The 23,342-nt window shown below is 40.3% G+C and overlaps 1 protein-coding gene across 1 annotated transcript in view; it reads right to left on the bottom strand.

The window, feature by feature from the left end:
- The window catches only part of dmd (dystrophin), a 1,392,820-nt gene that overhangs the window by 318,413 nt on the left and 1,051,065 nt on the right, over positions 1 to 23,342 (bottom strand). The window contains exons 61-63 of the mRNA XM_034174291.1: positions 20,372 to 20,544; positions 12,426 to 12,582; positions 11,830 to 11,941 (exon numbers count right to left, since the gene is read on the bottom strand). Coding sequence (XP_034030182.1) covers positions 11,830 to 11,941; positions 12,426 to 12,582; positions 20,372 to 20,544 — 442 coding nt within the window. The remainder of the gene's footprint in view (positions 1 to 11,829; positions 11,942 to 12,425; positions 12,583 to 20,371; positions 20,545 to 23,342) is intronic.

The following is a 23,342-nucleotide window of genomic DNA, read 5'->3' as shown; positions in this document are numbered from 1 at the left end:
TGTGTATGTGTATCGCACCCCTGCCCCCCCAACACATGTGGCCTGCATGTGTGTGCCCCCCGCCCCCGCACAACTCATGTGGTGTGCATTACACATGCTGATAATCATGCACAGATAAGATCACATGGTCACCAGCCATGTCTAAGTACACACAGCACAGCAAGGCGCCTCTCAAACCCTTTTCACATTGGCATATTCGTAGAGCTGCGTATTGCAGCATTGTGTGTCATTTAAATACGCCCGAAATGCGCACGTACGAAGCCTTTTTCATGTTCGTTTCATACTTGCAGCTGCGTGTGTTCAATTTTAATGTGTGCACACAGTCATGTGTACCTTGCCGCTATTTAAAACCAGTTCACTCCTGCCGGCTATGCAGAACAACATCACTGCACTTGGAAAACAGTGGACTGTATCATGAAGTATTTTTACAGTTGCATTACTGCCACAATCAGGGCGTTTGATGAGCGCACCGACATGCAGCAAGTGCGCTTTTATTTTAAAGTCACAGGTTTGATCAGACCTAATCGATCAGGGCGTTTGATGAGCGCACCGACGTGCAGCGAGTGTGCTTTTATTTTAACGTCACAGGATTGATCAGACACAGAGAGAGAGAGAGAGAGTGAGAGTGAGGGAGAGCACGCAGGCGAGAGAGAGCGACCGACCGACTTGCTGTTTCTGGATTTCTGAGTTGAGGTTCGATTCCCTGTTCTGATCACACACCGGCGCTGTGGGCTGTGTGATCATGTTCTCATATTCTCAGCTGATTCCTCTGGATGCAGCACTTACTTTTTGGTTGTGTACAGAAGCGCAGTGTTGCACAGACTTGCATGCATTAACGTTGTGCTGCGCAGACCTGCTTAAAACTGTGTCCAGCGTTCTACGCCGAAGAAAATTAAACATGTTTAATTTCTTCTATCCTACACGCATAGCCCGCAACATACTGCTGCGTAGAGAGAAAAAACTTGATGTAGAGCTGCTAAAAGTCAGCGTAGACGATACGCCACAATGAGCAGCTCTACGAATACGCCAATGTGAAAGGGGCTTCAGCTGATCGCAGGCCAGCCATTCACTGACAGCTGGAAATTCCGGCTCAGTGCACACGACGTGTTAAATTAAAAACACAGACAACACAGCCAGAACAAGTATATAAATCAATACTACAATAACTACATACATAATTACATAAATTACTAAAATAAATATTCACACAACAAAGAAACAGAGAGTGATACTTTGTTTTGTGCGCTGATTGAAAAGGTGGGCGTGTCCTCAAACAGCAGCAGCTGTTGAGATCTGTGGACCCACGAGTCGCTGCTGGAGAACACGTACCGGGTTATAAAGGATATGACCTTTCAACTCTCCACCTTGAGGGGTGTGCATGTGCCTGCTGTCCTCACGTGGAAATACATAAGAATATATATTGCCTTTGCAATGGGCTGGAGCAGGTGCACAGCACGCACATTGGCAGGCTGCACCAGGTCAAAAGGACCGCCTGATCATGTGTACATTCAGCTGGTGATCTAAATGTCATCTCACCCACATGAGCTCTGGCCCACATGACGCACTGTCCTTCGAGGCGCCACTCACTGGACACGTACGAAGGACCAGCAGATGTGGACATAAGTGCGCATTAACTTGTACTCCACGCAACTTATACTATACATATTATTTTCTTGTTCAATGGCATTTTTTGACTCTGAAAATACAGTATATGACATTAGGTCTGGATCAGGTGACCCTGAACCATCCTAGTTATGCTGTTATAGACTTAGACTGCTGGGGGGTTCCCATGATGCACTGAGTGTTCCTTTCTCTTTTTGCTCTGTATGCACCACTCTGCATTTAATCATTAGTGATTGATCTCTGCTCCCCTCCACAGCATGTCTTTTCCTGGTTCTCTCCCTCAGCCCCCAACCAGTCCAGCAGAAGACTGCCCCTCCCTGAGCCTGGTTCTGCTGGAGGTTTCTTCCTGTTAAAAGGGAGTTTTTCCTTTCCCACTGTCGCCAAGTGCTTGCTCACAGGGGGTCGTTTTGACCGTTGGGGTTTTTTCCGTAATTATTGTATGGCTTTGCCTTACAATATAAAGCGCCTTGGGGCACTGTTTGTTGTGATTTGGCGCTATATAAATAAAATTGATTTGATTTGATTTAATTAGTTAAAATAGAAGCACATGCAATTTCCCAAGATTGTGAAAAAGAATCCCCATTTATCCTGACCATGTCCTGTGTTTCAGGCATTTTCTAACAAAGAAGAGTGTAGAGATAATGTGGATCAACGCTGTTTGCAAGCAAGGACTTGATGTGTGCAGCTGACCCAGGCACAAGTAATTACTTAACAGACCTGACCCAAGCCCGGTTCACAGGCAAGCGATGGTAATCAGACAGACCATGAGCCATGACAAACTCTTATCAATGTGCTCATCAAAGTCTTGAAATGATGCCATGCAGTGCTGTGGGATGAGCTTAAACACAGTTTTCACACTTGAAAAACATCATTAATGTGGCAAAAGGGAAGCAGTTCTGAAAAAACAAACACACCTTTGGACGTTGCCTGCCAGCAGAGGGAGAGGAAAATGTGTCACTCTGGGGGACCTCTAATCTTATCTTATTGAGTTCAAATTGGTCTGTACCTATAAAACCCCAAGTGGAACAAAAACAACATGTGGCCTGAAGTCTCTCATAATGTTTATTTTTTCACTATATAACATGAACAGCCCTAATGTGTATTCTGTTTTAGCCAATTGTGCTGATCTTTGAGTATTAACATGGAGATTTACAGAGATTAAAATAATTTTAATACCACCTCCCCATCAATGTTGCATGAAACTTCATGTCCTAATAAAGAAAGTGTTGCGACCTGAATATTGTTACCTAAATGAAGAGGTGCCCCAACAGTGCCATTTCTGCAGTCTGACTGCTTTATTACAGCATTTTTCTGCAAACTCACTTGGAGCACCAAAACATTGTTAGAAGGATGACAATTTTAGTACCTTCCCCGTTTCAAGTTTTAAAGCACTACAGCTTTTTCTTCTTCTAATTCTACTTCTTTTTTTTTCAGTTTCTTTGAAAGCCTGCCATGGTGTGTTTATAATATCTCTTTTTTGGGTACATACCAGGAGCCCTGGCTGCAGTCTAATGCATGGCTGTTTAAGTTCAAGAGCTCACAAAAACTTTTGAATCAACGACAGCACAAGCATTACCCATGACATCAGGCTCCTGAGGGAGTGTCTCACCAGTGCAGACTGTGTGGTGTGGTACGGCTGGGGTGGGTGGCTGTAACATGAGGTCAACCTCGTCACTGTAAATTTATGCAATCATAGCACACTCAAGTCAACAGTGCTTGGAGAGCAAAAGGTCCTCCAAGATGGACATCTTCCTCTCCCAACACATTCAAATTCAATCATTGTTCATATACCAGGGCTCCGGTTTCATAAAGCCATCAAAATCTTTCAATCTACTAAAATCTAGTCAATTACAGGTTATCCATCCAACCTTATCCATCTAACCACCATTTCACATGATGGCTAAACTTGTAGATTGGCCATCTTACATTAGTTGACGGTTTTCACTGGCATAACGGCGCCATTACCCCCGTGTGTTACTTCTGGATTGGTTGTTGTCATGAACTATCCAGCATTGTTAACTGCCTTTATTAACATTTTACAGCTGCATGACAAACTGCAGAAACGTCATGCTTAGGTCTTAGCCTAAGCAGTTTTACTCTTTCCGTTTCTCTTCTACACTCCATCAAGCCTTTTGCAAGCGATAACAGTGGCTCATGTGAGACTGTCACAAACCCATCATGGCAGTCATCGTCTGCTGCACCCCATGGCCAAAAGTGAGGAAGATCTCCTTTCTGAAGGAAAGCGAGCAACATAGAGGTGCTCTGAGTGTTCTATCAAGTGCTGGTACATGATGTCTGCCATTTTTTGAGGTAAGACGTTTTGTTGACTAAAATAAGATTGCCTCTCTGTCACCAGGCTAAAAACTTAAGCCGAGTAACGCAAACTTTTGCTGACTAAGCGCTTTGTGCGATGACTCACTAGGCGAGTTTATTCGCCTAAACAAGATTAGACTGCTTTATGAAACTGGGGCCTGGTCAGTTCTGGAACCATGTGCTGGCGCTGCGCGATGCTGCATCCACCACACCATGGAAATGCTCTGGGTGCTGGATAGTAACATCCAAGCAGATATGTCCATGTATCATAATGACAAAATACACAACATGCCCTACATTACAGTTGATTAAGGCATGCTTTCCTTTGTGATGTGACTCATTGTGTCTTTACACATCTTGGCATGATGATGTTTCATGTTGATATTATGACAGTTTGCAGTTGATTCTTGCTGATGTTTTACCCAGGTCTAGCTCAGTTTGTGGTGGTTTCATGCTACACTGCTCTGGGTGTAGTAATAGCATTGTGGTGGTATCGTTGTGGTGCCGCAACAACATGATAGTGAGCCAAAGGGACAAGAACCTTGGGTTCATTGTGGTATAACTTATAGATCTTGACAATTCATGGAAGTGGAAACCCTGCTTAATCCTGCCAGCAAACAAATAACATGTGTCCAAAAACTATTATATCCACAATGGAGGTAAATATAGTAGAAACATAAACAGTTTAATCATTTCTTTACCACTAAGACACTCTGGGGGTAGAAGATGGTGCACCCAATCACATTCCAAGGGTGGGACTGGCCACCCAGCCCCCCAATCTCTGCATCCACCTATGCATATGACTTAATATGTCAAACCACTGCAGCTGTTTGCAGAGATTACAAGTTCTCTTTCAGCAAACCTTCCTGACTTTTAAATCAGTAAAATGTCACACTGGCAAAAGCACTGTAGCTCTACATTTTAGAATTATCAACTGCTGGCAATTGAAGGTCAAATCGCTGTGAGGGGGAATGACTTTCTGAGCGGGAGGAAAACTGCTTGTTTTCCTCAGTGCAGTATTTTCCTTTTTTTATTTCTTAAAGTCAGCAGTGATTAGCAGCAGGAGTTCACCGCGGAGTTTTGCCTTCTCCAAAGTGTTTGTGTGCATTTGTTGGCAGTTCAATGGGCTTAATGGGCTGCAGTTAAAGTTCAGCTGTTTTTGCTACAAGTCTGGTACCTGGGCTGCTGTCATGGAGATGCAGAAAAGCCTCAGTACACGTGTGAGCGTGCGCTAAAACTCTGGCGTATGTCAACAGAAATTGAACTTTGAGGGAAAATTAATGTTTTAAAAAGCACCAATCACAGGGATTCAAGCTTTTTAAGTGCTCTTTGTGATGGCCCCAAACACAACTTTGTAGTTTTACTCTTGTGATCTCCTCCCCAGTGGTGGGTGGGTGGTCACAGCATGTGTCTCTGTTGAGGGGCTGCCACATACAGCATAAATTTTCACTGGGCTCCTTCAACTCTTCTTCCATCCTTATGGGAGAAACTGGCATGTTGAGAACAGCCTTAAATTTGCTTGAGCAAAACTCCCCCTGTCAGATCCTTGTGATGTCATAAGGTAAAAGTATGAACAGTAAAGTTAAGTAAGTGAGCTCCTTCAGCTGCTCCCTTGTTTGCACTCGGGGTCACCACAACAAATCCAAGGTAGATCTGCATGTTGATTTAGCACAAGTTTTACACCGGATGCCCTTCTTGACGCAACTACACATTACATGGAGAAATGTGGCAGGGGTGGGGTTTGAACCGGGAACCTTCTGCAGTGAAACCAAGTGCATGAGCCACTTGGCCATCACCCCTGCTGAAAATATCAACAATGACAAAAGAGAAAATTCCACAGTGACACCATAATGTGTTGTGCTCTTCTTAAACTCATTATTTCAGTATGAGTCACAAGAGGCTCAGCCACAACTTCAACAACAGTGACAGCAAGACACAGCAAGAAAGTGCATGTAACAGCAACAAAGAGGCCGACAAGGACTGTGAAGAGAGAGAGAGAGAGAAACAACAAGCAGACAAATAAACAGATAACAGACCATGATCCATGGAGAAAATCAGGAGGATAGTTATGATCCTCTATATACACTCAACAAAAATATAAACGCAACACTTTTGGTTTTGCTCCCATTTTGTATGAGATGAACTCAAAGATCTAAAACTTTTCCACATACACAATATCACCATTTCCCTCAAATATGTTCACAAAACCAGTCTAAATCTGTGATAGTGAGCACTTCTCCTTTGCTGAGATAATCCATCCCACCTCACAGGTGTGCCATATCAAGACTGGATTAGACACCATGATTAGTGCACAGGTGTGCCTTAGACTGTCCACAATAAAAGGCCACTCTGAAAGGTGCAGTTTTGTTTTATTGGGGGGGGGATACCAGTCAGTATCTGGTGTGACACCATTTGCCCTCATGCAGTGCAACACATCTCCTTCGCATAGAGTTGATCAGGTTGTCAATTGTGGCCTGTGGAATGTTGGTCCACTCCTCTTCAATGGCTGTGCGAAGTTGCTGGATATTGGCAGGAACTGGTACACGCTGTCGTTTACACCGGTCCAGAGCATCCCAAACATGCTCAATGGGTGACATGTCCGGTGAGTATGCCGGCCATGCAAGAACTGGGACATTTTCAGCTTCCAAGAATTGTGTACAGATCCTTGCAACATGGGGCCGTGCATTATCCTGCAGCAACATGAGGTGTTGTTCTTGGATGTATGGCACAACAATGGGCCTCAGGATCTCGTCACGGTATCTCTGTGCATTCAAAATGCCATCAATAAATGCACCTGTGTTCTTCGTCCATAACAGACACCTGCCCATACCATAACCCCACCGCCACCATGGGCCACTCGATCCACAACATTGACATCAGAAAACCGCTCACCCACACGACGCCACACATGCTGTCTGCCATCTGCCCTGGACAGTGTGAACCGGGATTCATCTGTGAAGACAACACCTCTCCAACATGCCAAACGCCAGCGAATGTGAGCATTTGCCCACTCAAGTTGGTTATGACGACGAACTGGAGTCAGGTCGAGACCCCGATGAGGACGAGGAGCATGCAGATGAGCTTCCCTGAGATGGTTTCTGACAGTTTTGTGCAGAAATTCTTTGGTTATGCAACCGATTGTTTCAGCAGCTGTCCGAGTGGCTGGTCTCAGACGATCTTGGAGGTGAAACATGCTGGATGTGGAGGCCTGGGCTGGAGTGGTTACACGTGGTCTGTGGTTGTGAGGCTGGTTGGATGTACTGCCAAATTCTCTGAAACGCCTTTGGAGACGGCTTATGGTAGAGAAATGAACATTCAATACACAAGCAACAGCTCTGGTTGACATTCCTGCTGTCAGCATGCCAACTGCACGCTCCCTCAAATCTTGCGGCATCTGTGGCATTGTGCTGTGTGATAAAACTGCACCTTTCAGAGTGGCCTTTTATTGTGGGCAGTCTAAGGCACACCTGTGCACTAATCATGGTGTCTAATCAGCATCTTGGTATGGCACACCTGTGAGGTGGGATGGATTATCTCAGCAAAGGAGAAGTGCTCACTATCACAGATTTAGACTGGTTTGTGAACAATATTTGAGGGAAATGGTGATATTGTGTATGTGGAAAAAGTTTTAGATCTTTGAGTTCATCTCATACAAAATGGAAGCAAAACCAAAAGTGTTGCGTTTATATTTTTGTTGCGTGTATTAGCGATGCAACAGATCAGTTATGATCCATTACATCACTAATATGTTGAACTGTGGATGATTCGCAGAGTTTACTTAAGTGTGATTTTGCATCATGGCAACTTGTTTTTAAAGTGATAACTGCATTAATTTGGATGCAGTCACTGTAAAATGACAGTGCGAGTGGAGGTTAAAGCAGCTGCACGTGCAGGTCGTGAACACAGCCTGTCAAAAACAGCCTCGTGCTCTGCTTCAGTGATGTTCTTGGGGCTGTGTGGCTTTTCCTGCATTGAATTCCTCAAAAGCTACACTGATAAATCCACTGTGTGCCCCACTGACGAACAGATCAAAACTCTGATCAAGACCAATAGAATTAGCCCAATAAAGGTGTTTTATGATAAGTCATTTCAACTTGTTTCACTAAACATTGTGCACTTCCTCTTGCTTTGTTATGATGTCTAGTAACTTCTTGGGGATTCCATACATTTTCAGGTTGTCCCAGAGGGCTGTCTGATTAACTAAATTGGATACTTTGCAAAAATCAACAAAGGCTGCAAATGTGAATATTTGTCAATATTCACATTTGCATTTTGTGAGAACTTATAGGGCGAGAATGTACGAGGGCTGTCCATAAAGTATAGGTCCTTTTTATTTTTTTCAAAAACTATATGGATTTCATTCATATGTTTTTACGTCATATGTTTACGCTTGAACCCTCGTGCGCATGCGTGAGTTTTTCCACGCCTGTCGGTGACGTCATTCGCCTGTGAGCACTCCTTGTGGGAGGAGTCGTCCAGCCCCTCGTCGGAATTCCTTGTCTGAGAAGTTGCTGAGAGACTGGCGCTTTGTTTGATCAAAATTTTTTCTAAACCTGTGAGACACATCGAAGTGGACACGGTTCGAAAAATTAAGCTGGTTTTCAGTGAAAATTTTAACGGCTGATGAGAGATTTTGAGGTGACACTGTCGCTTTAAGGACTTCCCACGGTTGCGAGACGTCGCGCTGCGCTCTCAGGCGGCGTCATCAGCCTGTTTCAAGCTGAAACCTCCACATTTCAGGCTCTATGATCCAGGACGTCGTGAGAGAACAGAGAAGTTTCAGAAGAAGTCGGTTTCAGCATTTTATCCGGATATTCCACTGTTAAAGGAGATTTTTTCAATGAAAGACGTGCGGACGGGTCCGCGCGTCGGGACTCAGCCGACGCGGGGCGGCGGCACAGGAAAAACACCTCCGTGTTGATAACCATTTGTAAAATCCAGGCGGCTTTTGATGGCTTTCAGTGGAGTGAGTATATGAGAAATTGTTTAACAGCTGGACATGTTCCAACTTGTCCTTAAGGCTTCCAACAGAGGTGTTTTTCCTGTGGGGAGCGTCGGGTCGGCTGCGTCCGCACGTCTTTCATTAAAAAAATCTCCTTTAACAGTGGAATATCCGGATAAAATGCTGAAACCGACTTCTTCTGAAACTTCTCTGTTCTCTCACGACATCCTGGATCAATAGAGCCGAAATGTGGAGGTTTTCAGCTTGAAACAGGCTGATGACGCCGCCTGAGAGCGCGGTGCGACGTCTCGCACCGTGGGAGGAAGTCCCTTAAAGCGACAGGGTCACCTCAAAATCTCTCATCAGGCGTTAAAATTTTCACTGAAAACCAGCTTAATTTTTCGAACCGTGTCCACTTCGATGTGTCTCACAGGTTTAGAAAAAATTTTGATCAAACAAAGCGCCAGTCTCTCAGCAACTTCTCAGACAAAGGAATTCCGACGAGGGGCTGGACGACTCCTCCCACAAGGAGTGCTCACAAGCGAATGACGTCACCGACAGGCGTGGAAAAACTCACGCATGCGCACGAGGGTTCAAGCATGTCTGACGTAAAAACATATGAATGAAATCCATATAGTTTTTGAAAAAAATAAAAAGGACCTATACTTTATGGACAGACCTCGTAGTCAATGGTTGACTTCTTGGGTGTGAAGCCAGACTGTTGGTCATTGAACAGCAAGTAGCTGGAACTGAATCCTATTAAGAACAAACTTCCCCAGCACAGAGAGCAGTGTAACACCCCAGTATTTGTTGCAATCCATGCAATCACCCTTTACTTATCAGACTGGGTTAGTAAGTCCTTTCCTCTGGACTGTAGCGATGACACATGTCTCCCAGACTGAAACAAAGATTGTACCCACCTGGAGGACCTCAGCTCTAATGCTGCAGATTCTGGGAGCTTTCCTGCCTCTCATCTGATTCACTGTCAAAACAACCCAGACTGTTGGCATGTGCACAGGGCGTGACTGCTGTGTGTACATGGCGTTTCGCATAGAGAATCATCTCCTGCTTCCTACTCAAAGTTTTATCAGGTCTGTTTTTTTTCCATTTCTTCAGTTAAAGGACATGTCACACGCTATTTAACATCCCAGTTAGCAACACACCATCAAAGTATTAATGATTGTAAGTCCATCTGTGCACATGCGGTAATAATTAGTGGTCGCTGATGCATTTTGTTGCTAATTATTCCTCTCACTCTGCTATTTTCAGGAGATAATGGACTTTCTATCTAACATGATAGAATTGTGAGAGAACTTTGTGAGGAGCTGATGGTGGAGCTGCTGGTGGAACATTATTCTCCAGCTGGCAATCGCCTACAATCCATGCGTTAGGACTTAGAGTGGACCTGGACATTGTTGAGAACTTCTTAGGTGAAGTGGACTTTACATATTTAAACTCGGAAATCATTCTACAAGTGGGTGAGTGCCTAGCTCTGTTTTTTTTTATCCTTTTGTATTTTGTTCTTCTCAGTAGAGCTGGTAGGCTTTATTTTTATTTTACTTTGAGAGAGTCTGTCAATTTTTTATCTTGATGTGAATAGTCTGTTCTGTAACGGAGCAGAACGCTGTTTTAACCCTGTTATAGCTCCTGCCATGAACATGCACGTGGACCTCTCAGCTGTTTTTCAGGCTTTCTGATCACACAGATGCATTTCTTAAATTTTTCATAGTTATATTGATGACAGCACTTATAAGCATGCACAAAGCTGAGACTCTAGCAGAGAATGTTTTTAAGAGGCTACGTTTATGACTAAGGGCCGTGCACACGCACTACATCTTCTCACAGTGGAGAGTAGCTGCTGCTTTTACTGTTACTGCATAAAAATTAACAGTTATCACTTAAAAATGAGTCATCATAACAAGACATCACAGTTATGTAAACTTTGTAATTAATCTGTGGCTCTGTTCTTAACTTTAGCAGCTATAGTCCATTGAAGTGCACGCTGAGACGTTTTCCTCAAACCTATGTAACTGCTGTTGGAAACATGCAGAAAAATGAGTACTTTGCCGAAAGTGAGTACTTTGTTTTCAGCAGTCTCCGTAGCTGTTTGTTGTGAATGCTGTATATATTGAGACCGGTCACGGAAGTGCACAAAGCAATCCTGGTGTACCATCGGATGATCACTAACAGCCCAAATCGAAGTTATGATTTCGGATGCGACTTGATCTTTCAGGGGAGACCATGTGACTAATGAAATTGAGTGGCGAGTGTTTTGAACATGACCAAAACACTCGCCACACCTTAGCAAGTGCTGACAATCTTGTGGCATTACTTGATGTATTTGTGGCGAGTAGTGATGTGTCTGTGGCGGATAGTGGCGAGTTGGGTGGCAAGTGCTACATGTGTTTGTAAACGTGGCACAGACACCGTCTGTGTGAGAGGGGCGTTACTCCCCTGGAGAGAAGAAAACAAGAATCTTCCCTTTTTTTTGGATATAGCTTTGTGGGGTATTTTATAGTGTCATGTTAATACCACCACCGACCTCCAAAGACGATTACCTGCAGGCTGGAGGACCATCTAGACATCCCAGATGCAGAGAACATACCCAGAGTACACACATATAAAATCCATAAAATATAGTGCCATATCATAACAATTAAAAAAAATAAAACACAAAAGCATGAAGGCCATTGATTCTTAAGGAGTTACAATCATGTTTTCATCGTGCTTGGTGTCATGCCACCCTCCTCACCAGTTTAAAATGCTAGTGGGGAGCCAGATTCTATGCTAAGCGTCTGTTCATGTGCCAGGTTGAATTACGATCAATGCCGACCATGACCTATAAATACTGCAGGGTCCAGGTTGCAAAATCATGGAGTTCACCTTTAATAATTTTTGAGAGCTAAGTGGGAATGAGCAGTGATGAACAGCCTGCAAGTTGTGTGTTTTACCTCTGTGGTCAGGTGATGGAGTCTCTCTGGGCAGTTCGGACAGAAACACTCTGACATCGTCCAGTGCCTTCATCACAACTGGTTCTTTAGCTCTCAAATCCCTCCTGAAGCCCTGCAAATAAAGAAACACAATCTAACAAGTAGCTGCATTTCACATATCACCCTTGATGCAGGTGAACATGTTATGATTTTGTTGTGAAAGGTTTATAATATGAACCATAGCAAAGTTGTTCTAAAACACATTGACACTGTGTGAAATACTTTTTAAAAAGACTTTTCTAAATGCATATTTGAAATAACTCACATTTGCATAACCATTTATGTATTTTAGTGTAAAAAAGACCAAATTAGCAAAACCAATAATCTAACCTTTTGCATAAAATGGTGCACAATCATGTTTCAATTTATATGCACAGCTACTCTTACTTTCCATTTATATGGAGTCTTTCATTTACATAATGATATTCAAAAGAAGAGAAAGTTCAGATCAGACTTAAATGACTGCTGTAGTGGCGCTAATGTTAAATGTTGAAAACTGGATCAAAACGGTTACAGAAATAAAGAGTGTGTCACCATGATGTATTTGTGTTACCGACCTGGTGTGTGTCCAGCTGCATCTGCACAGCTGGGACGTCACCCCCTACAGGCGGCTCCTGCTCCAGCTGCTGACTTTTAAGTCTCAGCCAGTTGAGAAGCTCCTGGAGAGACATGTGAAGCCTTTTCCAAGGGGCCATCTCCGAGTCCAAGTGGGCCCTGAAGAAACACACAAAAATGGGTCCTTTGTTTGTGACATGCTGACAACACACAATTTCCCATAACAAGGAAATCCTTCAAGCACTTGCCAAAAAAGCTTGTCTTGATGCCCACATTTGTGGGGCTAAATTTATATAACAGGCAATTTCAGAGAGTTTTACTGCAAGATACAGTCAAATATATAATTATTTGGACAGCAACACAGTTTTCCACTTTTTTTTCCAGTCACAACCACAGGAGCCTATAACTCCTTAGAGTTGTCTGGTATCGTGGTGGCTTCCTTCACTAGTCTCCTTCTTACATGGTCACCAAGTTTTGAGAACTGCCTCCAAACAGATTTGTTGTATAGAAAAAACTGTTTCATTTCTTCACAATTCAAGTCATCACTCACTCAGTCATTTGTTCAGAAAACGAATGATAGCTGGTGCCCGTCCCAGATGGGCTATATCCAGCACAAGCAGGGCCATCACACAGGTGGTGTCCCAATTCAGGGTCTGCACCGTTCTACGGGCTTGCGTCCCTTGAAACTCTTCAGGCTTCAGCCCTTCAGACACAGTGGAGGCCAGAAAAGAACATTCTGAAATGATACTGTCTCAGCATTTGCTGTTATGTCACATTCCAGGTCCCTACCTCCTTTCATCAAGCAACGATGAAAGCTATACACACCAAGCTAGTAGTTAAGTAAAAATTTTGCAGTACTTATTTATGCTTAACTTTCAAATATCACCCACCGACCAACACAGCCATCAAAGGTTTGACATGCGTTATTTTTTTTAATAAAAAAAAAAAAATTCTGTTTATTTGTTTGTTTGTTTGTTTTTTTATTTCAGTAGCTCTACGTGATTTTGGAATTCATTGTCCATCAACTCCATGAATAGTGATAACAAATGCACAAAATGTCAGAAGCAATTAGGTTTGCAGCTTATCGGTTGTTCTTTTTGTAAAAATGTATTTCATCCTAAATGTGCACTTTTTTTTGGACAGAATTAAGAAAATAGATTGTACATGGTTCTGTGAAAGTTGTTGTTTAATGTTCCCATTCTCTTCACTCAATGATGAAGAGTTTGAAAGACATTTTCTTGATAATTATGATGGTTTTGCTGTTAATGAGACTTTGTTATTCAATCCATTTGAACTTGATCGAGGTGATGTTACTCATAGATTACAAGCTGATCCTGATATGAATTTTTTTTCTAATGCACATAACTAATTCATGTGATTATTATGAATTCAAACATCTTCTACAATCTTATCCTAATACTTATAAACATTTTCTGTCTTACATTTAATATTCATAGTCTTCCTAAAAATTATGAGAATTTGACACATTTTATATCTCTTTGAATCATGAGTTTTCTGTAATTTCCCTTACAGAAACATGGCTGACTGAGCCATTGTAAAGACACTGGCTTGTATGAATTGCCATTTTATAACTCTACTCACTTTGTTAGACAATAAAGGTCTGGAGGAGGAGTTTCACTATTTATACATGAAAATCTGGATTTTAATGTGCGATCTGATCTTATGAATTCAAGTGAATCTGATTTAGAATCAGTTTTCATAGAAATATTGTCTGATAGCAGAACAAAAAATCTTATCATTGGTTACAACCAATGATAAGATTTTTTGTTCTGCTATCAAATACCAAATACAAATGCCAAATGCCACCAAATACAGATGTTGTAAATTTCAACCAGTGTTTTCCAATCTTCTGGAACTCATTAACAAGGAGGATAAAATCTGTCAAATTCTTGGCGACTTTAATATAAATTTGTTCAATAGGGAAACTCATTGTGCAACAAATGATTTCTTAAATAATCTTCATGCAAATTACTTTTTTCCCTCAATTACCAAACCAACAAGAGTTACAGAATATTCTGCTATATTAATAGGTAATATTTTATTTAATAACTTAAATTATGCAATGAAATCTGGAATATTGTTTATGGATATTTCAGATCATTTTCCAATATTTCAAACTGTGGAATTGAAAAATTGTTATATGCCAAATAAGAAGTCTACTACTTACTATAGAAATTTCAATACTACTAATAAAATTAAATTTAAGAGACTAATTGAGAACATATCCTTTGAAAAAATATATATGGAATCAGATCCTTAATACAAATGTTTAATGAAACCATTTCCAGTCATTAAATTATCTGCTGATACCTCTAGAAAGCAAAACCCATGTTTTTTAAGGGAATACAAAAATCCTTATTCAGAAAAAACAAGTTATATAAAAATATTTATCATCTCCTTCACATTTAAATTTATCAACTTATAAAGTCTACAAAAACGAATACACTACTCTTGTTAAGGCTGCAAAGAAGAAATACTTCAGTGACAATTTTCAAAAATCAATAAACAATATTAAAGGGACCTGGAAAATAATCAATGAATTACTTAAGAAGAAAACATGTATATCAAATATCCGTCAACTTTTTCAGATGGATCTAGAAGTTTCTCTGATCCTTTTGATATCGCTTGCAAGTTCAATCATTTCGTTTTAAAAAGTTGGGTGCTTCTCTTGCAAATAAAATTGACTCCACAAATATAAATCCTGTGGATTATATTAAAGGTTCATTTCCTTCTATGGTTGAATTTGAACCCACAAATTCCAATGAGGTTTGTGAAATCATTGCTGGTCTGCGTCTATCTGCAGCTGGCCATGATGGAATAAGTACATCTGTCGTTAAATCTGTTATATGTGAAATTTCTGAACCACTTACACATATTTTTTCTTTGTCTTTAAAAATGGGCATAGTACCTTCTGATTTAAAGATCACTAAAATCATACCTCTGTTTAAAAAAGGTGATTCTGGATCTTTTTTTAATTATCGTCCTATCTCAGTCTTGCCATGTTTTTCAAAGATCTTGGAGAAACTTGTTTATAAGAGATTAAATAATCATTTGCTTAAGAAACTCAATTTTATATAATTATCAATATGGTTTTTTGGAAAAATCATTCACTTATATGGCTTTGATTGAATTATTGGATAGAATTCATTTAGCTTTGGAAAATAATGAGTTTGGTATTGGTGTGTTTTTAGATCTTTCAAAAGCATTTGATACAGTAAATCATGTGATTTTGCTTTCAAAGTTAAACAAATATGGATTTAAGGCAACTGTATACACATGGCTTAGTAATTATTCATCTGAAAGAAAACAGTGTGTTTCTCTAAACCTGGACTCGGATGTCAATTGTATAGAGTGTGGAGTACTGCAAGGTTCAATTTTGAGACCGTTATTGTTCATAATATATATTAATGATTTTGCATCTGTTTCTACTACTACATTCCCTTTGTTGTTTGCTGATGATACTACTCTTTTTATTTCCAGCAAAGATATTGATAGTTTGGTTAGTACTTTAAATGATGATCTTTGTAATTATTCAACCTGGTTCAAAGCCAAAAGATTATCGCTAAATATAAAAAAGTCTAATTTTATATTTTTTGCTGGCAATAAAAAATGTAATCATGGTGTAATGAAAATTTGTATTGATAATTAAATAATATCAAGGGCCTCATCTATATATTTTTTGGGTGTGTGGATAGATGAGAAACTGTCTTGGAGAGAATATAATGATCATGTTTGTAAAAAAATAACCAAGTCAGTAGGAATCATAGGCAAAATAAGATATTTAATTAATTTTAATTTTAATTAATTTAATCACAAATGTCTTTTAACATTATATTATAGTTTAGTTTATCCATATTTCAGTTATTGTAATATTGTATGGGGAAGTACCTTTGCAACTTATTTAAACAAAATATTCCTTCTACAGAAAAAATTTGCATAGAAATATTTTCTTGACTTGTATGTTTGTTTTCAGAGCGCTCTATGATATTAAGTGGCCTTCCTTCATTAAATATTATTTTGTGCATAACCATCAAATTCATAATTATCTGACCAGGCAGGCTGCACATTTGCATTTACCTTTGCATAGAGCAACTCGTTATCAGCGTCACATCAGATATCATGGCGTTAAATCTTGGAATGATAATGTACACCTCGTGAATCCATATATCACCTTATATACCTATAAAAGTGGTCTAAAACCAAAGATCTTGCAGGAGTATTTACAGTGATTTGTTTTAGTCTGGAAAAAAATGGTGTAATTCTGTTGTATTCTGTTATGTTTGCTTTGTTTGGGAGTGGATTCTCTATAAGCCTTTTGGCTTCCACCAGTCCCTTGCTCTTTATTTATATTGTATTTTTTTCTGTCACTCTCTCTCCCTCTCTTTGGTTGTTTTATGTATGTACATTAATTTATGAGTTTTAGTTTGTGCTAAATAAACAAATCAAATCAAATATTACTTATTTACAATTGTACATAGTAAGTCCCTTTCGCTGCTCCCTTGTTTTTTTACTTGGGGTCACCACAACACTCAGGGTCACCATGCAGATCCAATGAGCTGTTGATTTGGCACAATGTATGCAGAGGATGCCCTTCTTGACACAACTTCACATTACATGGAGAAATGTGGCAGCGGTGGGGATTCGAATGGAGCCTAAAGCTAAATATTTTGACTTAAAAACGGAGGGATCCACCTGATGTATCCTTTGATTATAGGGGAAAGAAGTCTGCAAACCTTGACTTTTTCACAAACAGCCTTTGAAATGGGAACAGCCTTGTCGTGCCATTAATGATATAAACAGCTGATATTTCCAGAAGTGTTTAAATGCATGATTTCTCAAACTCGTAAATAAAGAAAAAAGTGACATACTCCGGAAATTATGGTATTCATACAGTATCCATTTCAAATGATGACCAATTGAGGTTTGGTCCAAAGACCAAGTGATATTGGTCTTTTTAAGTCGAAGCTCAAAACGTATTCATTCAGGCTGGCTTTAACACTGAGTGGCACGCTGACATTTTACCCTCTATTGTGCTTTCTTGTCTTGTAATTGTTTTGATGTTTTTAATTTTTATTCTATAATTGTTTTATTTTACTTTAAAACATTTGATCACCTTGAGTATTGTAAAGGGCTCTATAAATAAACATTGATTGATTGATTGATTGATTGATCAAATCACAATTAAAATCAAATCTCAAGGTGCTAAACATAAGCAAGGTTCAAACCTTACCCACCCCATGAGCAAGCACATTGGTGACAGTGGTAAGGAAAAACCCTCTTAAAGTATTTTTGATTATAGGAAGAAACCTCAAGCAGACCGAACATAGGAGGGTGACCATCTGCTTTGGACATACTAACAACTATAAAAGAACACAGATCTGCAAGAACATACTAATAGAAATGATGCAACTCAGCAACCATTTATAGTCCAGTGTTCACATCAGGTGGAGAAGAACAGAGTCCCGTCCAAACTAACCTCACCTGTTAATCAGTGACTGCATTAATGTCAGATCAGTCATTAAAACTGGGAGATTCTCCAGTTGTAACTAGTAACCACAACCAAGATGCTTCATTCCCCCCTTTACACCCAGTTGTTCAAAAGCTCTAATGGAGGACTGCCTACATCTCCACACAGAGTCACATGCAGATGTGATGAAACATGTCTTTCCCCATTCATTACGTCCCAATGTTTTACCACTGACCCCCCCCCCCCCCCCCCCCCCCCCCCCAGCCTGGCTGGAAATCCATCATCAATCAAAGCTCCATTATTCCTTTTTTTCTGAAAGATAAAACCTTTTCAGTAACTTGTAAATGTTCTTGTATCCATGCCCTGACTTACCTCAAGAAAACTGGCAGTAAAACCTCTTTCACACTGGGCAAGTTGCATTGTGCTGTGTATCTAGTATGCAGGAATGACTGTGTAAGTTGCGCGCAGGAGGTAAACAAAAGTTGCACGCGGGGGGAGAAGCTTGGCTCCATGACGCTGTTTTTACAGCCTGCCTGGACATGCAGATGGATTTGATACAATGGAAAAAGTCAGAATACATTATTTCCAGGAGTTAATAGACTTAGTTTAACGTTACTCATGGTTTCTGAAAAAGGAGGGATTGTGTATAAAAACAACAGTAATTCCTAAATGGTTAATGTTACATTTTTGATAAGCTCCTTGAATTAAAGAATGCACTTCAAACACACTTTGATTATTTCAAAGCCCTCATGGTGATGTACAGAGGTAAAGTTACAAAAACTGTGGGACTGTCCAACTACTTATGAGCCTTACCATATGTTGTAACCATCACTTTTTGCTGTATATCTGTTCCAAAAGTGGCAGATATGAAATTTTTCAAATAAATTTCATACATTGTGAGATGTAGCCGAGTTAGTAACAAACATCTTTGCATGAAAATGGATGAAAACGTGATCTCAACCTTGACTAGACAGCTTTAAATGTTGGATTAAACACAAAATACAGTGGCTTGCAAAAGTATTCAGCCCCTTGGTATTTCACAAATTTTAATTTGTTTATGACATTTCAAATACAAAAAGTAAACCAGGCTTCTCAATGTAAAAATTTCTAAAATTATCTTCCTTAAACTCAAACTGAAAGTAAATCTCTACAACCTGACATAAATTAATTAAAAATATAAAAGCCTAAGTAATGCATAAGTAATGGGCCCCTTTGGTGTAATACCTGTAAATAATCAGTTTTATTGCCAGTGTCAGGGGATGGATACATGAACATTTCCAGGTCACTGAATATGTCTTGGACTTTATTTACATCAGTTATGAAGAAATGCAAACAGTATGGCACTCAAATGTAAGTCTGTGTGGAGTAGACACTTCTGAAAAACAAAGTGACTGTGCAAGAAGGAGAGGAGTGAGGAAAGCCACCAAGACACTTAGACAACCCAGAAGAAGTTATAGGCTTCTGTGGCTGTGATTGGAGAAAATGTGCACAGTGCAAGTTTAGAATTTTATATCCCCAGTTATACAGCTTCATGATGAAGTGGAGCAGAGGAGAATTTTCTTAAAAAGAAGACCTGAAAGTTCACCTACAATTTGCCAGAAGGTCCATCTGAGATGCAAGCTTAGATTTGATGTTTTAGTGAAAGAAGACCCACGTCTATACCACTTCATCATGAAGCTGTATAACTGGTCTGTCTTGGTGGCTTTCCTCACTGTTCTCCTTCTTGCACAGTCACTCAGTTTTTCAGAACTGTCTACTCCACACAGATTTACCATAGAGTGCCATTTTGTTTGTATTTCTTTATAAGTGATGTAAATAAAGTTCAAGACATATTCAGTGACTTGGAAATGTTCATGTATCCATCCCCTTACTTGTCTGAAGAAAATTGGCAATTAAACTGATTATTTACAGGTATTATACCAAAGGGGCTGATTACTTATGCAACCCATCATCTTGGCTTTTATATTTTTAATGAATTTACATCAAGTTGGAGAGATTTACTTTCAGTTTGAATCTAAGGAAGATAATTTTAGCCTGATTTACTTTTTGTATTTGAAACACCATAAACAAATTAAAATGCATGAAATACCAAGGGGATGAATACTTTTACAAGCCTCTGTATATAAAAGGATGCCATGGAGCAAGGAAATACTCAAAGAATTATTTTTTAAAAACTACAACAAAGGTCATCTTCCAATGAGCCATTTACCAAGAACTTTGTGAAGTTTGCGCAAAGTTGGATACATCAGATGATGTCAACATTTAAAATTTTTAAATAGTTTAAACACAACAAGTTCTTGCAATGTGTGCATTGAACCAGAACTGCACTCTAATAAGCGCTACTCTATTTCACCTCATTCATACATTTCCTCTTCCTGCTGTGGATTAAAAACATTTTCAGACCACCTGTTAATGCAGCAAACCTTTGTAACACATGGTCCAGGTTTGTAGTCTCCTCACCTCATGCTGATGGTTTTGCTGTTCAGGTCGTTCCAGCGCTGACTCATGTCATCCAGACGCCTGCGGAGCAAGTGGGCGTCCTCAGCATCGCCCAGCGTGGTCAGTATCCTCTGGCCATTCTCATCCAGAGAGTGGTACAGCTCTGTGTGGCTGTCAATCTCTGACTGCAGGTCCTGGACATGTGCGCACGCACACGCACACACACACACACACACACACACACACACACACACACACACACACACACACACACACACACACACACACACACACACACACACACACACACACACACACACACACACACACACACAGTAAGACTAAGCGGAAAAAGTGAGAATGATAAATTCTCTTTAAGAAACACGTCATTTTCTTGATAATAGTGGCCGTATTGTAGGAATTCACATATTTCACAGCTATGTTCCTGCATTCAGTCCTGGTGGTTTTTGCACAGCTGTAAATATTTTTAAACCAGCTAACAGCTCTGAGTTTTACTGACTTCTCTTGAGTCATTGAAATTTAAAATGAAAGTCAATCACATGCCTGTCTCTTGAAAACATCAGTAAACTCTCAGTTGATCATCTTTGAATTTCGACAAAATATTTCTACTAATTTTTGGGCTCCGATTTTATTCATGCAGATCCGCCTCAAAACACAAGTAGTAATGACTCTATTCCACGGAAGCCTCAGTATTTTCCAATTTCATAATTTTAATATATTTTTAAATATTTTAAAACAATGGAAAGTGGGCTGATATTCATGCTGACCAAGTCATAAAGGTGCTGAAACTGGGGCTTGCTTTTATTTATACTGTACTAAAATCAATATAATAACAACTTGATAAGCTCTTGTGTGATGTCAAAATCCATTTAATGCTTTCTAGTTTTAGGGCCCTGTCCCACTGGGGAGAGGATTAATTGCGCATGAATTGAGTATACAAATCGTGGGCATTCGTTGTCGTCCGCAACAAAAATGGCCAAAAATTACAAATGTCCCAGTATGAATTATGGATATATTAATAATTTATAGCGAATATATGATGAACAATCACACTTATATAATGCATGTAGTGAGGAACAATCACAACAACAATCACACTTATATAATGCATCTAGTGAGGAAACGGATCCAACACATAGAGATTATCACGGCAGTATTATGGGTGTATTATGAATGCATCACGCACATGTTGCGCGTGCACGGCATCTGCATTGCGGTCATAAAAGAAGCGCACTCAGGCCGTCATACCAACAATACAACCTCTGGAGCGTTTGCTGGACTTGGACAAGTTGATCACAGAGTGTTGTCATGCGAGGGTTAACTGTTCATGAATTTGGGGAGCGGGAGGGGGGAAGCTGCTCGGGGTGTGAGACAGTGTTTTTTTTTTTTTGAGTGAGTTGTGGCTAAACAGCAACTCTTCCTTTTGTTGGTGTTAAATAAAAGTCCTGGATTGCAGCAGCTATTACAAGTTTGTGGATCTACACAGCTGGACCGGCACTGACTGGCAGGTATGTTGCTTTCTGTGACATATAGTACTTTGGGTTTACGTGACGTATTTGTTATGCATTCACAGATTGTCTGCAAAGCTGATGTAATAACAATGCTTTATTCGTGGCCAGTTTGTATGCAGTCGCTACAACATATTTTAGTTTGTGATGTGGACATGATGGTCATGCAATATATCTGTTTTACACACTGTCCCGGTCTGCTGCCAAGCCGCAAATCCCCGTCAGTTATGGACATCAGCGGTTAATGGCAGATATACAGCGCATAGAGTGAGTATGTATTATGTATAAATTGAGTATATATGGAGTATGTAAGGCAGATGTTATCCGCATCCAGATTTTTGAACAGCTCAAAAATCCTGGCTGCGGACATGCGTGCCTCTGCGGATGATCACGGCCGTGTTTGGATGACGGCCGACTCATACAGGCATTTTACACGGATATTGCGGATGTTTGGCGAACATGGGCCAATTTTGTGTGCAATCCATACACAAATCCTTCTAAACGCCAGTGGGACAGGGCCCTTAAAGATAAACCAATGAAAACATAGAAAATGTCAATTAACAAAGTGACTATACTGTATACCACACAGTAGAACAGAGCCAACAAAGTACTGGAGACAGTAAATACACAGACTAGTTTTTTTTTTTGGCTTCTCCCGATTTTGCTTGAGGTCTCCACACCTGATGCCACATGGATCTGCATATTGATGTGGCACAAGTTTTACACTGGGTACTCTTCTTCACACAACTCCAGATGACACATGAAGAACAGGACACTGGTGGTGCTGAACCAAGATCATGCAAGTAGCATTATGACTGTTGCATCATGCACAGTGCATGCACAAACTGCCTAATGTATTGCAGTTTGTGGATTACGGTTAACCTCAGCTTTCTTAATAGTGACTAAAATCTTAGCTCAAGTCAATTATGCCAGTGCTGGCCTTTGTGTGTTCTTTGATTCCTGGAATGATGTCAGCATTGTGCACAGAATATATAACTGTCATGGTGAGTAGATTGGATGTTAACTGACAATGGTTTTCTGAAGTGTTCCTGAGCCCACGCGGTAAGATCCTTTACACAATGATGTTGGTTTTTAATGCAGTGCCACCTGAGGGATCGAAGGTCATGGGCATTCAAGGATGGTTTTCGGCCTTTCCGCTTATGTGAAGAAAGTTCTCCAGATTCTCTGAATCTTCTGATTATATTATGGACTGTAGATGATGGAATCCCTAAATTCCTTGCAATTGAACATTGAGAAACACTGTTCTTAAACTGTTGGACTATTTTTTCATGCAGTTGTTAACAAAGTGGTGATCCTCGCCCCATCTTTGCTTGTCAATGGTTGAGCCTTTTGGGGATGCTCCTTTTATACCCAATCATGACATTCACCTATTTCCAATTAATCTGCTCACCTGTGGAATGTTCCAAACAGGTGTTCTTTGAGCATTCATCAACTTTCCCAGT

The sequence above is a fragment of the Thalassophryne amazonica genome, chromosome 1, assembly GCF_902500255.1.
Source record: "Thalassophryne amazonica chromosome 1, fThaAma1.1, whole genome shotgun sequence".
In the NCBI taxonomy this organism is placed as follows: Eukaryota; Metazoa; Chordata; class Actinopteri; order Batrachoidiformes; family Batrachoididae; genus Thalassophryne; species Thalassophryne amazonica.
This window is presented reverse-complemented; position numbering and strand designations above follow the sequence as displayed.